Source organism: Equus quagga, unplaced genomic scaffold, assembly GCF_021613505.1.
Source record: "Equus quagga isolate Etosha38 unplaced genomic scaffold, UCLA_HA_Equagga_1.0 146_RagTag, whole genome shotgun sequence".
Lineage (NCBI taxonomy): Eukaryota > Metazoa > Chordata > Mammalia > Perissodactyla > Equidae > Equus > Equus quagga.
The window spans coordinates 10,452,159-10,468,840 of NW_025796728.1; the positions used below are offsets into that span (position 1 = coordinate 10,452,159).

General features: G+C 35.3%; 1 protein-coding gene across 2 annotated transcripts in view; it reads left to right on the top strand.

Annotated features, from left to right (window-relative positions):
- Positions 1 to 16,682, top strand: part of LOC124232940 (replication factor C subunit 1) — an 80,940-nt gene that overhangs the window by 27,178 nt on the left and 37,080 nt on the right. For both annotated transcript variants that reach the window (XM_046649885.1, XM_046649886.1), the window contains exons 5-9: positions 10,721 to 10,953; positions 11,803 to 11,880; positions 13,053 to 13,130; positions 14,297 to 14,384; positions 15,530 to 15,792. In XM_046649885.1, coding sequence (XP_046505841.1) covers positions 10,721 to 10,953; positions 11,803 to 11,880; positions 13,053 to 13,130; positions 14,297 to 14,384; positions 15,530 to 15,792 — 740 coding nt within the window. The remainder of the gene's footprint in view (positions 1 to 10,720; positions 10,954 to 11,802; positions 11,881 to 13,052; positions 13,131 to 14,296; positions 14,385 to 15,529; positions 15,793 to 16,682) is intronic.

Sequence of the window (16,682 nt, forward strand, 5' to 3'; positions counted from 1 at the left end):
GACTCCCTCCTCCCATGCTTCCTTCCTTCCTTGCTTCCTTTCTCTCCTTGCCGCCCTCCTTTCCTTCCTTCCTCTCCTTAATTCCCTCCTTCCCCACTCCCTCAGCCACTGGCTCTTTCTTTCTTTAAATTCAGAAAGAGCTCTATCTTATTTTTTTAAAACTTCTGCATAGAATTTATTAGTATGTATTTGATTTTTCTCCTCTTATTTTAGATATTAGATTATTGGTATGAACATATGTGTTTATGCTTCATTGCAGTATAATTATCAATAAATGGGTAATTCACAATGAAGACTATGATGACTTAAAAGAGAATAGTATTTCTTGAGGTTATGTGGCATTTTAAGAATGTAGTTTATTTGCATATATTATGAAGAGTAGAGTGGGGGTTTCACTTTCTACTTATAGGCACAGTGCTTTTATGAGTGCCCTGCCCCTGCATTTTCCTTTTGTCTCTTATTAATCTTGTGGATCAAAGCACCACTAATACTTTTTTGTTTTTAACACGTGCTACCATTAACTCAGCTTTCTCTTTTCCAGTTCTTAGATCTAGAAAAGGAACTTTATACTTATCCGTATTAAATTTCTTCCTGAGATAGAACTCTTAAGTTTTTATTTTGTTAGATTCCAGGCTTTTGTATCCTGATTCCATCATCTATTTCTTTTTATTTTAAATATGAGTACTTTTGGGGCCAGCCTCATGGCCGACTGGTTAAGTTCATGCGCTCCGCTTGGGCCGCCCAGGGTTTCGCCCGTTGGGATCCTGGATGCGGACATGTCACTGCTCATCAGGCCATGCTGAGATGGTGTCCTACATGCCACAACTAGAAGGAAGCACAACTAAAAATACACAACTATGTACCTGGGGGCTTTGGAGAGAAAAAGGAAAAATAAAATCTTTAAAAAAAAATTGAATATGAATACTTTTATTTGACAATATTAAATCCTCACTAATTTATTTATTCAACAAACGTGTAGGTATACAACAGTGTACTGGGAAATCCATGAAGTAGATAAAAGGATAAAGCTTAGTCCTGTCTTCAAGGGCCCAAAGTCTATGGAGGAGATAAGCCTTTTATATAAAAATTACAAGGAAAAAATGAACAAACAGTGATAAAACTATCTTCCCAGGATATTCAGGTTTGGGAGAAGTAACTTTTATTTTGGAGGCTCAGGAAACATTTCCTGGAGGAGAGAGAAGTTTGAGGTGAACGTGAAAGGTTTTGGTAGGATTTAACGTGGAGATTGAGGTACTGCGTCTACTAGAAAGAGAATAAGGTGGAAGTTTGGGTATCACTGTTGCTATATCATGCATTATTCATTACCTTCTAACTTATAGAAAGAGAAAACCTACTTAAAAGTTTCAATTTATAAACTTTCACAGATTTACACCAGATTAATACCACTTGGTATTGTATTGTAGCTTGTATTTTCTTAATTACGGTATCTTCTGCATAGGAACCTCTTATTTTAGCTGAAACCTCTGTGTTCAGAGAATTCTACCATAATGATATTAAAATAAATTTTATCTTGTATACTATTATAAATTTTTTTCAAAACACTTTTTACTGACTTTATGGAATGGAATAGTATTATTTATTATATGACATATTTCATATCTATCTAATTTGATCTTCAAAACCACCTAATATTAGGGCTGACTTACTTTAAGAAAACTTATTCTCAAAGAAGCAATTTTCAATCTAAGATTGCACAAAGTTTCGCTGTGGAAGAATCCAGTAGTTATTTGGATGTCCCTCATCTACTTATTTTTTCATACTATCTGATCTCGTATCTTCTACAGATATGATCAACCTGTCTTTGTATTTCTTTCTGAATCATTAGTAAACTTCTTCAGTATTAAGGGAAAAATAAAAAAACCTTTTTCAGGGCTGGCCCGGTGGCGCAGCAGTTAAGTGCATGTGTGTTCTGCTTTGGCGGGGTTCACTGGTTCGGATCCCGGGTGTGGACATGGCACCACTTGGCACGCCATGCTGTGGTAGGTGTCCCACATATAAAGTAGAGGAAGATGGGCATGGATGTTAGCTCAGGGCCACTCTTCCTTAGCAAAAAGAGGAGGATTGGCAGCAGTTAGCTCAGGGCTAATCTTCCCAAAAAAAACCTTTTTCAAAATTACATGATCCATTATCAGCATCAGAATTATTGTTCAGTGTCTTATGAATAGCTGTTCAATTACTTATGAATCTTAGTACCCACTGTTACTTTTCTTGTATTTCTCCATCTTGCCATAAATCAGTGCTTCTCAATCAAGGGTAATTTTGCCTCCCAGAGGACCTTTAGCAGTATCTGGAGACATTTTTGGTTATCACAACAGGTGGGTGCTGTGGCATCTAGTTGGTAGAGGCGAGAGATGCTACTAAATATCCTAAAATACATGGGAGAGCTTGCCACAACAAAGAATTATTTGGCTCAAGATGTCAATAATACAGAGATTAGAAACTCTGCTATAGCCTATCAGGAGAGAAGAGCCTGTCAGATGTCCAGACAACCCTTGTTACTAGTATTCATCTCATCTACTCGTCTAGTAACTCACAGAGTAAATGAGGGCTTAGGCCAGCATAGTTTATTCTCAGAGAATTTCTGTCTGCTTCTGTTGAATATTCTCCTTTTGACCTGCGTTTGATCTTATTGCACAGAATTGTCACCAAACCTTTCCCCTTGTGTAGTTGTGTGGTTGGGGATCTGCCTTTCTCTTTTTGACATTTAGGACTCCGTTTCTCCTCTTTAATCTTTAGGGACTTCTCTCATTTTGTGTGATGAATCCAGGGTCACTGATACAGCTCTAGCAATTTTATCCACAAATTGACATTGGCTAAAACATCTTTATAGGAGCTAGATGCATTCTTATAATCTTTCTTGCCTAGTTCTTCAGTCTTCTTTCCATAGTGCATATTATGAGAGCTGAAAAAAATTAAGTGGCGTATGGAGAGGGATAATTGAAAAGGACACAGTGAGTAGTGAAGCACTACAGTATCTGGAATGATGATTTTTGGTTCTGAAGCACCTTCGGAAAGACTGTTGTTTGTTCTAGTGACATATTTCACTGTCAAGTACTTGTGAAACTATGAGACACGGGATTGTATTCCCGAATGCCAAGGAAGGAGGATTATGTTATAAAAATGTGATTAAGTACTAATAAAATAACATACAGGTGATTTATACTTGGCTGTAGTACAGAGATGAGCATTGTTACCTCTTCTCACGTGTGAGGAAGTGGAATCTGAATGGAAGTGAGGAATTGCATTGCTGAATCACTCCCTTAACTCTTCTGGCCGGTCAAGTTTTCTTCTGTTGCCTCTTTCATGCCTTAGAATTGTAAGAAGCTCTGGGTAAGGTACCTGTGGCCAATTGTCCAAGCTTCCCCCACCCCCTACCTTCTGTTTTCTTTTTCTGTGAGATCCAGGAAGGAGGACATTAAGTAGTAAAATGTTCCACTTTCTCCTCTGGTGTTATGTTTTTTCAGTAATTGAAACCAGCTGTGACTTTCCATGGACTGTTATTCCTGTTCTCTGTGGGGACTCTGCACCTATGTGGTGGGTAATATCATGGCACAAGCCAGTATTTTTTTCTCTTATTTATCATTATTCACCTACCTTGCTTGACCTCACAAATTATAAAATAGTTTTATTTTTAAAATATAACTGACTCCATTTGTTTCTACAAGGATTTATTGGTAATGCATCATGAGATCTCTAGTTTCTTGATTAAAGATGAGCAATCTCAGAAGTTTTATTTCATGTACTGAAGTATAGAATGTTTGATTCACCACATAAATGGTGTAAAGATGGTGTGTTTAGTTTTTCTTCCATCCGCTTAATTACCAAATATTTATTGAAGACTTGGCATATGTGTGAACCTTTGTCTACTTCCAAACAAAAAATGACAATTTCAGTTTTTGACTCAAGGAGGTATTGAAAAGGAACTTTTCAGAAAAGGACTCTATAAACACTCAGACTCCCTTTGTAGTTTTTGACTTGTTGCTGCTAAATAAATTGTTTTTAATCTCTGTAACCAGATCGCTCTAGCATGGTCTCGGTTAATTTGGTTTCCGTGTGTTCCAGACAGAAGGAATGAAAATCAGAATCCCAGATTCTCAGCAGTATGAACTCCAGAGTTAGATTTTTTTCCCTTCTTGGCTTGTAAATAGATTTTTATATGGACCCACACGCTATTTTTTTTCTCTTTCATTTCTCATCCTTCTACATTCTAACTCAGAGTGGCAAAGCAATTTTCTCTTCCAGGCAATTCCTCTGCTGTATGTTCAATAATGCTAGTTTACTTGGTGATTGTTAGCACATTTGAGGTTATGTTGTATATAAATAAAAATAAATGGTGTTTTTATAAGGAGACAGATATCCTTGAGGGAAATTCTGAGTGTTCAGTTGCCCATGATTTTCAACTAGGTCTCAGAAATTTGACTTAGATCTATTTATCATTATTTTATTATAAGTTTCTGGGGAGAAGATAACACAGTTTGCCTTTGGCTTCTGACAAGGCAGGAACAAATTTAGGCTCATTAGAAAACAAGAACAAATGTTAAAAAAGAAAAACAACTGTAATTTTGTTTGGAATGTTTCATGTCTGCACACTGGGATAGTGAAATATTTATTTTATGTGAGGATAGTCACAACAACACCTGTTAAAGGACTATCTTTTGCAAGCAGCTAGTTTCGTTGTTCTAATCCTTGGCCCCTTTTGCCTTCTTTCTCCATAAATTATTGGTATAGCCTTTGAAATATTAAGGGCTAAAGATACTTTAAGACAACTGGTTCAGAAGTCATAGTATAGAGACATTAGAACAGCTGCTTTCTTCAGGTTTTCTGATTTTAACAAGGCAAGATGACAGAATGTTTTCAGATATGCCTGTGACTTTATATATAGAACACTATATTTTTCTATATTCACCTCAATGAAAGCCTCTATATTTATAAGATAAATCTCTATGCTTAGGATCATGAATTTACTTTTTTGGTCTTAGTTTTTCCTGTAACTGTAAGGAGTATGGGGAAGTGCACAAATCATTGGGCACTAAATAAGTGTCAAATCAAGCAAGCCAGTCTTTTTTCTCTTTTCATAACTGTATTTCACTAAAATTGCTCCTACTTTCCAAAGAGCCTGGAGAGCTGTTTATTTTGTGGTTAGCAGAGGAAAAGGGGCCTTGTATGCAGTTTTACTTAGTACAATGAAAACTTGAAATTTCATGAAGAACATTTCCATATTTTTTCCTTGAAAATCCATATGTAACACGAATGACAAACATTAATGTACAACTGAAATTTCACAAGATTGTAACCTATCATTAACTCAATAAAAAAATCCATATGTAATTACATTTTTACTCAGAAATTATAAAAATGTTTATAAAATTATGTCTGTGTTTAGGTATAGTACCTTTTTTGGATCTATAGCTTGAAGACGTTGTTAGGTTTAAATTCATGTATTCTAAACCAAAAATTCAGAGAAGGGCTCTATTACCCTCCACTATTATAAAGACATCTCAGTAGAGAAGGCTCATTTCAGAAGCTCCCCTTTTAGGTTAACATTATGTTAAGGCTAACCTGAAAGAACAAAGCGACGCATTTTTGTATTTTTGCCAGCTTAATTTTACTCTTTTCATGATTTTTTTGAACTTTGAAATTTGGGCTTCATTTTTAATGACTACATGAATCCATTATATGGCTAGATCACAACTTATATAGTCCTTTCCTGGTTTTGATTATTTCTGTTGCTTACATGTTTCCTTTTCCTAATAGTGTGATGAATGTATTTGTGTATAAATATTTATCAACACCTCTGATTATCTCCAAGAATTACTATGCTAATGGTTGTGACCTTCTTTAAGGTTCTGGATATATGTTGCCAAATTACTTTCTAGAAAAGTCATGCTGGTTTACATTTTCTTAATTAGTGTTTGTTTAGTACAGACTCATCACATTCTAACCAGTATTGAGTATACTAGTTAAAAAATCTATATGATTATCCAGAGTCTCAAAATTATAGAGGGGAAAATCTTAAGAGTTTGTCCAACATTTTGCTTTTTCTCCCCAAAGCCCCCCAGTACATAGTTGTGTATTCTTCATTGTGGGTTCTTCTAGTTGTGGCATGTGGGACGCTGCCTCAGCGTGGTCTGATGAGCAGTGCCATGTCCGCGCCCAGGATTCGAACTAACGAAACACTGGGCCGCCTGCAGCGGAGCACGCGAACTTAACCACTCGGCCACGGGGCCAGCCCCGAGTTTGTCCAACATTTTGCAGAGGAGGACAATGAAGCCCAAATAGTTGATTAAAATAAAAATAGTAAGTCGAAGTCAGGTTAGAATTTTAGTTTTCTGAACTTCCATTTCAGTGTTGTTTTCATGAGAGAATATTACTTTATTATTTATTGAATGTCTTTTATAACATGGCTAGGTGCTATACTGGGCACTTTGCCTTTTAAAAAGTCTCATCTTCCCAATAACCCAAATGATGAGTGGCTTGAAATCGTTTTGCCTATTATAGGAAAGATAACTGAAGGAAGAAATGAGGGCAGTTCTTCAAACGCTGAATGTTGAAAAAGGATAGACTAAGGAAGATAGGTAGAATTCACAGGGAAGTGTTTTGGCTTAAAATAAGGAAGAACTTTCCTAAATAGGAAAGTAGTGCTATTCACTAAAGAAAGGGGAGATCAAGTTGAATTACATTGCTTAATTTTGAAAGTATTTAAGCCTAGTCTGTGTTTTTGTCAGGAATGTGGAAAATGGGGTCCAGGTATTGAATGAGAAATAGGACTAGTTGACTAAAGATAATGCATTATAAAGAATGTGGTAGAGTACCTGGCATATAGCTTAATGCTCAATAATAACTATTATTAACAGTAACTAGATTCCGTGAAGTCTCTGAAGCTAGTGACAGAATAAGCAGAGATGCTGATAAACAATGAAAGAAGTAAGTAAAGAAAGGTGGGGAGGAGGGAGAAACTAAAGCCAAGCCTTTTCTCTCTCAGAAAGTCAAGAGGTCAGAGAGTTCCTAGGAGATACTCACTTTGTAATATACAGATGAAAAAGATAGGGTGAGAAAAATAATCCCCATCCAGAGATTAAAATTGTTAACATTTTATGATTCTTTTCAGATCTTTGAATATGAATTTAAAAGTATATCTATAAATATGTAGATAGATATAGATATATCATTAAATAGCCTGTTATATCACCAGCTTTTATCACTTAATAAACATACGAACATCTTTATGTCAGTAAATATGGATATACATTATAATTTTCTGTTCCTGCATAGAATTCTGTTACATGCTTGAACATATTAATAGATAGTTTATTTTCCCATTTTATAAAGAATATTCCTTTTGTCTGTCTCTGGTGCCACTGTCATAGTTGAGGCTGTCTTTTTTTTGCCTGAACTTTATTAGTCCATTAGTTTTTGCTTCATGTTTTCTTGCCGTCCTGCATTCTGTTCTCCATACTTTTGAATGAACGAATGCTGTGATAAGCATTTTTGTACGTAAATCTTTGTGTACTTATTTGTTTATTTTGTTTTTTTTTTAAAGACTGAATTCTTAGAAGTGGAATTGCTGGGTCCAGTTAATGGACATACATATGTAAGATTTTGATACATATTGCAAGGTTGTTAGAAAAATTTACTCTTATTGCCTGTTGTGTATGTAAAGTCCCATTTCCATACACCCTTGCCAACAATCTTTTACATCTGATAATCTTAGAAATTCTTGATCTCACTAAATTTCATGCTAATCTCTTAGCTGTAAATATTTATGAGATTGCTGGAAGGGTTAAGCTAGGGATTGCAAATATCATTATTTGCAAGTACCATTGTTTCCCTTTCTGAAGCTATACCAAATAGCAGTGATTGATCTTGTGTGAATTAAGTTCTTAAGAACAGATACGACATTTTAGATAGCAAGGAAGTTCTTGAGTAATTAGGGAAGAACTGGAACAGGAAAATAGTGGTTGACTTGGTCCATTCAGTTCTGGGATTTTCTGTCATACGGCTTATAAGCATGGCTAGGTGTAGAGGAAATGGATTGTTACTGCTTTTGGCATTTTTAAAGTGGGGCAAAAACTAGCAGAGACAATTTAATTTTGTTCTTTCTCCATTAAGGGAATGCCTCCTGCCTGGAAGTACAGTTGTTGAACTTAAACCAAGTAAGAATTATAAAATTTAATAAGCTCTCAGATAAGATTAGAAATTTTATCTTATATACATTAGATATGTTTTTAACTTTGCACTTACTGCCTAAGGAGATGTCTTGGTTGTCTGTATTTAAAAGGTTCCAGTTTTGTGGTTTTCTTAAAGCCAGGATATCAGCAATGTTGTTCTTGTTTTGAATCTTCTTTTAAGGGCATTTTGCATAATTTGACTGCTAAGTAGGATAGTTTGTTGCTGAATGCTTCTGGTTTGATTATGCTACAGCTTAACTGAGTCTAGGAGTTTGAAAACAGACCAGCTATAAATTATAAAAAATTATTTGGGGTTCTGTAATATAGCAATTCATTATGTTATCTACGAGAAAAAGAAAGGAGTTTCAGATTACATTTTCACTGGTTACTAGGACTATTATGGATGATTTGTATGGCTATTGTACTTAAATGGAATGGTGATAATGCCATCTAGCCTTTGCAGAACCATCTGAATCAGACACCTTTTTCACATCTGGCAGAGGCAGAGAAGGACTGGTTGTCAGATAGGGAGAACAGACCATATGAATGACTGAACCTAGTTTGCTGACTCTTGTTAACATGGTTAAACTGAAATCTGGTAAGTGCATCAAGCTTTGGAGGTGTTTAGAAAGATTTATGAATGAATTTTTAATTTAAGCTTTAGCGTAGATTGACTATAGTTGAAGATAAGTAGAACTATGCTTTAATTAAAATCTTTTGGTTGCAGTTTAAGAAAAAAACCTAGCTTATTGTAAGCAAAACGGAATTTATTATAAGCCCGTTGTTATACCTCATTGAATGCCGGAATAAACCTTTAATACCTTAGTTTATACACGTTAGTTCATCACACTGATGAAGGGTAAGATTGGGCCCACCTTGATCAGTTTCTCACTCCTGGTCCAGTTGGTGGTGGCAAGGAGTATGGAGCCATCTAATAAATGTAACCATGGTTATTGGAGGCTCTTGGAGGGTGAGTGAGGTGTAAGTTCTTAGGGAAAGTGAGCTTATAGTGAACTGTGTGGGCATTCTCAGAGATGTCTACTATACTCTTGCTTTAAATGGTGGATTACTTTTTGCATTTAGTGAGCAGAAACCTGTAAGAGTTATGCTTTCTAAATTTTATAGTTTCATTTTAATATAAATGTAATAATTAGAAAGTAAGACTAAATCCTTTTGGTTTTTACATATCTTAGGGACTTTCATGTTTGAGAAGGCAACCACCTAGGAATAGCACAGTGCCTGGCACATAAGGCCCATAGCAAATGCTTGAAGTTGAATGAGGGAGTACTTGAGAGGAAGTAAGACCCACTGATATGTGGCCTTGCGCACCAGACTCATAATGTGAACTGTCCCACCCCCATAGTGACCTGACCTTCACAGTTGCCTTTTAGATTTTTCTTGTTATTGGACTTCTTTTGTTTTTAGGGCAAAGCAAAAAGCTTTTTGTCTTGTGAATCACTGAACCAAACAAAAAGATTTGTTGAGGCCCTTTTGAGGTCTCTAATTATTTAAGCCTTGTCTTGAATGCTTAGAAAGACTTTTAAAACCAGATATTTTATGGAAACTTTTTAGAAAGCTAAAATGTAATAAAACAAAGTGCTTAAAGTCTTAAATGAATGGTTAGATATTGCTAGATAGTCCACCTTCAATATTTGGCTAGACTCTGACAACTTCTTAACCACCTCTGCAAATAGCACCCTAGTCTAAGGCTTCAGCATTTCTTCTGGAACTATAATCAATTCCTAAATGGTCTCTTCCTGCATTTGCTTTTACCCCTTGACAGTGTGTTCTTCAAAGGACATGACTTAAGTTGTATCACTCACTACTCTGCTTAAAATTCTCCAGTAGATTCCCAATCTAAGATAAAACCTAAAATTCTTTCCATGATTTAGGAAGTCCTACAGGATTTGGCCCCTACTTCTCTTACCTTACCCTTACCCCCTTCATTGTGCTCCAAGCACACTTACTTTAAGGCTTTGCTCTTGTACTTTTCATTTCCTGAACATCCTTGCCTGACGTATCTGAATTTCAGGGGTCTGTTCAGATGTTGCTTATTGAGGAGGCTTTCCCTGACTACCCTGTCTAAAAGAGCACCTTTCATCACTTTTTAATTCTTTTCATCCTAGTTTACCTTTTCTTCATGGCTTTTATAACTTGACAGTCTATATTTGTTTATTTCTATATCTGTTTTCCCTTCTAGACTCCAAACTCCATGAGGTCAGGGATTTTATCTTTTTTGTTCACTGTTGTATCCTCTGCCTGGCACATAATAGGTGATCAGTAAATATTTGTTGAATACATGAGTAAATAAATATGTTTGTATACTCTGGGTGGTAATTGGGGAAAGTAGTGTATTACAGACCTGGCACTGGTAAATATGAGGATGATTGTTGAATTGAGGAGATAGGAAGAGAAAAATTGCTAGACTCCCATAGCTCTTGTATACTTTTTATAAAGCTGGTGGAAGTGATTGCTTTGTATAATTAGAATTGATGTTTTATCAAACAATGTTTCATTATATTTCATTTAAGATGAAGACGATGACTTTGCATGTAAGAAGGCAGTCTCTAAGTCAAAAGAGAATGGAGGATCTACAAACAGTTACCTTGGAGCATCAAACATGAAAAAGAGTGAAGAGAACACTAAGACCAAGAATAAGCCTTTATCACCAATAAAACTTACCCCTACATCAGTGCTTGATTATTTTGGAACTGGGAGTGTCCAAAGATCAGATAAGAAGATGGTGTCAAGCAAAAGAAAAGAGGTGAGTGTTCTGTACGCAAACAGGATGCTCAGGATTTGTACCTATTCACTGTTATTAATGAGATGAGAAATTTGGATGTTATAAATAGGTCAACATATTGTATTGTTTAAAGTAATTTTCCTATGATTATGAATAAAATTGTCATTTTAGAGGATGAGGAAGTTAGAATATTAGACATGTAATTTTTTTATATTTGAAGGTGGGAAAAGATCATTTAAATCATAGAATAAATTGTAATTCTTAGAATTTAAATACTCAGAATGCAAACTCACTTCACTGTTGACCTCAGCCAGACAAAATTGGATAATAAATTTGTTCCCAAATGAGATCATAAATACATAACTTTTAAATAGAGCCTACCTATGCTATACTTTTTACCTTCTCTATTTGGCTGATGTTGGATTCATCTTTTCCTGGACATTTAGGAAATAGAAATACAGATAAATTATAGTGAAAGTAGTCTCTTGAGTTAAAGCCTGCCAAATGGTGTTTGTTGATTTCATTCGTGCCTCCATAGGACACTGTGATCATTCTCACATACTGCTTTGCCAATGTTCTGGATTACTTCTGAAGCCAAGACATTCGTCTGCAGATTTTTTTGGGTACTTCTTTTGAACATTTCAGTAGAATTAAGTGAGAACCATCTGCCTATAGAATATTTGCTCATTAGGAAATTGGATGTGGTCAGTAACTATGAACATGATTTTCTGGCTGGCGTGCGTTGATACTGTTTCATAATTGATACACATCTCTCTCATTGGTGTATTTAATCAGCTACAGTCAAGAAAAAGCATCTTGTTTTTAACTTAAGGTTTATGCTGATCTTGCTTGTTTTTCTTTGAAATCTAGCCTTCTCAAAATACAGATGATTCCAGATTAAATGATGAAGCCATCGCCAAGCAATTGCAACTTGATGAAGATGCAGAGGTATTGGCATTTTGTTTAGATATCATTAACAACTTGATGTTGTGACTTGCTATTTAGTCTACTACCCAGGCCAACAATCAAGATTGTTCTGGTCTCATTTTGGATTGAGCCTCGTTGTGAGAGTTATGTGTAAAATAAGTTAAAATCTAATATATGAAAATCTGAGTTTTTATATAAAAGATAAATGAGAGCAGGGAATCATTATTTATATAAATATTTATCATTAGATTTCTTTCTTTCTTTTTTGAGGAAGATTAGCCCTGAGCTAACTACTGCCAGTCCTCCTCTTTTTGCTGAGGAACACTGGCCCTGAGCTAACATCTGTGCCCATCTTCCTCTACTTTATATGTGGGATGCCTACCACAGCATGGCATGCCAAGTGGTGCCATATCTGCACCTGGGATCCAAACTGGCGAACCCCGGGCCGCTGAGAAGCAGAACTGTGAACTTAACTGCTGCGTCACTGGGCCAACCCTCATTAGATTTTTTTGAGTGGAAGCCTTCTTTAGTATAGTTAAAATAATTTTATTTGGTCATACCTCTTTTCTTTTCACTATGTGCAGTCTCATCCACTCCTGTGGCTTTAAATTCTATGTATATGCTGATGATCCCTAAATCTATCTCCAGTTCACTGGGCTCTCTTGAGCAGTAACCCTGTTATGTTCATTCAACATGTATTTATTGAGCACTTACTGAGTGCATGGCACAGTTCTATGTGTTAAGGATACTGCAGTTAAAAAAAAAAAAGAAAATGTCAGGTCGTTATAAGTGCTATGAAGAAAAGTAAAGGAATAGGTAGTTTTGGCGTGATCAGTGGGGTTATGAGTGTTGTATTTTAAGCAGAGGGGTTAGAAAGGCCCCTCTGAGGAAGTAACATTGGGGCACAAAAGGAAATGATAATGGGGCTGGCTACCTGGAGGAAGATTTCCTCTAGACAGAGAAAAGCAAGTGCAAGCATCCTGAGGTAGAAGTGTTTGAATTTGGTGAGTTTGGAGAAATGGCCAGTAGCAATCTTGTGATACTTAACTATTAATATTAAGTTAAAAAAGGTCATAGTTACTTTCTGGAAAATGTTTTTCCAGTTTCTTCTAAGTATCATGAATCAAACATTTAAAAACTTTAATTTACAAAAAGAAAAAAAAGCAAGTCTGACTGTGTTGACACTTTTACAGCTGGAGAGACAACTGCATGAAGATGAAGAGTTTGCCAGAACGTTAGCCATGTTGGATGAAGAACCTAAGACCAAAAAGGTGGCATTTGAGTGGGCTGTTTGCATTCTAAATATACAGTACAGATCAGTGTTCCCTTTCATACCTGTGTATTCTAGGCTCTGGAGATGCAACCATGAGTAACTCTTCTAGAAAGAAGCTAAATTATTTTAATTTAGAAAAGTGTGTTTGGGGAGGCTCACTGAGAAACTTAGTCTTCCCAAAGGAAGGTTGATAGAGCCAAAGCCAACTGGAACCCATCTTCCCAAAACGACAGATTGCAGCTTTTACTTACTCTCTGTCACAAAGAGGTTCTTAAGTAGTTGTTCAGTTAATAATGCTTATACAGATTCCTATGGAACCTAAAGTTTAATAACTTTAATATTAATTACTCTCTTTTTGGGAAGCACAATTTTGCTATTTCTAATTAGCTAACATTAAGATCTGTATTAGGACAGTCTCAAATAATAATGAGTATATTTTGGGGAATCTTTAAAAGCATCAAGTTTTTTTTAAGTACTTGCATCTCCAAAAAATTAGACTTATTTTCATTGAATCACATTCTGTTAATATTGTCAGTTATAATATCTGACTATTTTAAAAGATTTTACAGCAGGCAGGTGTAAGGCAATGGGGGATGGTGGGGACTTTGTCATTTGAAAAGCCTTACTCCATTTAAAGGCATTCAAATTATAATTATTTAAAAAAAAATACTGTGTCATGCACCCCAATTTGTAACCTCTTTGTAAAATGGAGTTTTGAGGGAACGGTGGAGAGAATGGGTATTTTTTTTCTCTTTTGAGAAAGTGCTCTTTTATTTTTCTTTTGAGCTTTAGATTGTTTTTAATTTAGTCTTTTGGGTTTAGATTTTAGTTTTTAACCTCATAATTGAGATGAAAGGAGCAGAAATAAGGCTTCCATTTCCAGATTCACAAGTTGGGAAGAACTGGGGAAATTTTTTGTAGATATATTTTTTATGCTCTTTCATCTGTTTTCTCATCTGTAAAATTAAAAGTAATAAAACATGCTTCATTTGCTCCACAAATTTTGTGGATGAATGAGTGAAAATTTGTTGTATTGTTCTGTTACTTTGGAAGGTGGCCCATAATATTAAAATAAATTAAAACTTTGATTAGAATTAACAATATACTTTGTGGTAATAGTTTTCCTATTATTTGTCACACTTGACACTTTTGAAATTTTCTTAGGCTCGAAAGGACCCAGAAGAGAGAGAAACATTTTCATCTGTCCAAGCCACTTTAAGTAAAACAGAAAAACATAAATATCCTCATAAAGGTAATACTAACAGGAAAAAGTAAGCAGGAACATTTACCTTCGTAGAGGAAAATTCGTGGTGACCTTGTTTAAACATTCTATTCAGTAATTGCCTTGTATTGTTAGGTAGACATTATTTCAAAGGAGTATTGAAGCATGTTCGACTTAGATACTTTGAAGGCCATTTGGATATTAGCTGGTGTAGAACTCCTGTCTGCTCTATGATTGTTGTGAGAATGGTATCACAGCTCTTGGCTTCATGTTAATTTCCAAGTATAGTGCAAAGTGTGGACATCAATATACGAAGACAAACAGCTAGATGTTTTAAGCTCATAGAATTGACTCATAGTTGTCCAGGTCATCTGAAACTTTCCTGCTGATTGTGTATAGGTTTTTATTATTATTATTATTTTGGTGAGGAAGATTGTCCCTGAGCTAATGTCTGTTGCTAATCTTCCTCTTTTTTGCTTGAGGAAGATTGTCCCTGAGCTAACATCCGTGCCAATCTTCCTCTGTTTTGTATGTGGGATGCCACTACAGCATGGCTTGATGAGCAGTGTGTAGGTCATGCCTGGGATCTGAGCCTGTGAATCCTGGCCCACTGAAGCAGAGTGTGCGAACTTAACTACTACATGACCGGTCTGGCCCAGGTTTTATTTTTTGGTGGTCCTGATACCTAACCATCTGCTGGTATTGATAGTCTTAATCCTATAAGTAAATCTGTTCATTTAGTACTTTTTAGTCTCAAAAATCTCAGGATTTGGGGCTTTCAGACCATATTACAAATAAAGAATTTTTATGTAACATATTCTAGTCAGGAAGTTTTCTCTGTGTAAATTTCAGACCATTGAAGTTTATCTGTGGGATAAATGCCATATCCATAAATGTAGTTTACCATATTATTTCAATTAATGACTAATTTATATTTAACAAGACAGATCCTTTAATTTGAACTGGTTGTACAAAGAAGTAATATACAAATGTTTAATTTTTAAAAATAAATACGCTGTATAAAGAACCAAAATCTTAATGTAAATGTTATGAAATCACCATATGATGTTGTGTGCTACTAAGATCACTCAGTTGAAAGATGAAAAAATAATCTTGATATTGGGTATCATTTCCCCAAAACAACAGTCATAATCTTTTCTTTTTTTTCCTTTCAGAGGAAAGAAAGAATTGCAGTCCTAAGAAGCAAACTAAATGTGAAAGTTCAAAAAAATCTCAGCAACATTCCAAGTCGTCAGGTTCCAAAATAGGAGAACCTTCTCCAAAAGCCAGTTCCAAGCTGGCACTTTTGAAAAAAAAACAAGAGAGTTCTTATAAAGAAACAGAGCCTGTGCCCTCAAAAAGCAAAGAAAATGCCATTGAATTGAAAGGAGAAACAAAAACTCCTAAGAAAACCAAAAGTTCACCAGCTAAAAAAGAGGTAGAAATTTTCTAAAAATATGCCATCCTGGCGCTGTGCGTTGATTGTTTTCAAGTTTTATTTCTAACTTTCTAAGTTATTGTAATACTTTTAAGATACTGTCTTATTTAGATGCTGTTGCAGAATGTAGGTTATTAATGTAGCCAAATTAGCTAATATTGACTATTGTGTATCAGATATTGTGCTAATACATATGATATCTCATGTAATCTTTACGACAACCCTGTGAGATATTTTCTTTTATTATTCAACTTTTAAAGATGAGGAAACAAGCTAAAAGAGTGTAAGTAACTTTTATAAGATCATCAAGCCTACTAAGTGGCAGAGCCAGGTTTGAACTCAGGTCCTCTGAGGCCAGAAAAAGCAGGATAACATGCTGGCTCTGAACATGGACTCTGGAGTCAGTTTCAGATCATAGTCCTGCCACTGAGCAGATGTGTGACCTTGATCTGGTTACTTCCTCTATCTGCTTGGGTTTCTCATTTGTAAAATAGGATAATAATAGGGCGTAATAATATGTAAAACCACTCAGAACAATGCGTGGTACATAATAAGTGCTATATAAGTTTTTGCTATTATTAAAATTATTGTTATTTATATATGCCCAGAATGTACTCCTTTTTCCTCTTGTATAATAACGTTGAGATGCTGAAATAATTTTGAAAGGATGAAATAGTGAAATAATGCAGAATGGTTTTCAAAAGTTTTGTTTTCATATATGTTTGATAAGTGAAAGGTTTCTTAGAATCTCCAATTTGGAACCACCTTAGATTTATAAGGAGAAACCACTATTCCTTCAAGCCTCTTAGGCACTTAGAATTAAAAGCAGAATATTGTCTATTTTAACTACTCATCACCATTATTTTTTAGTGCAGAGCAGTGAAATGGTG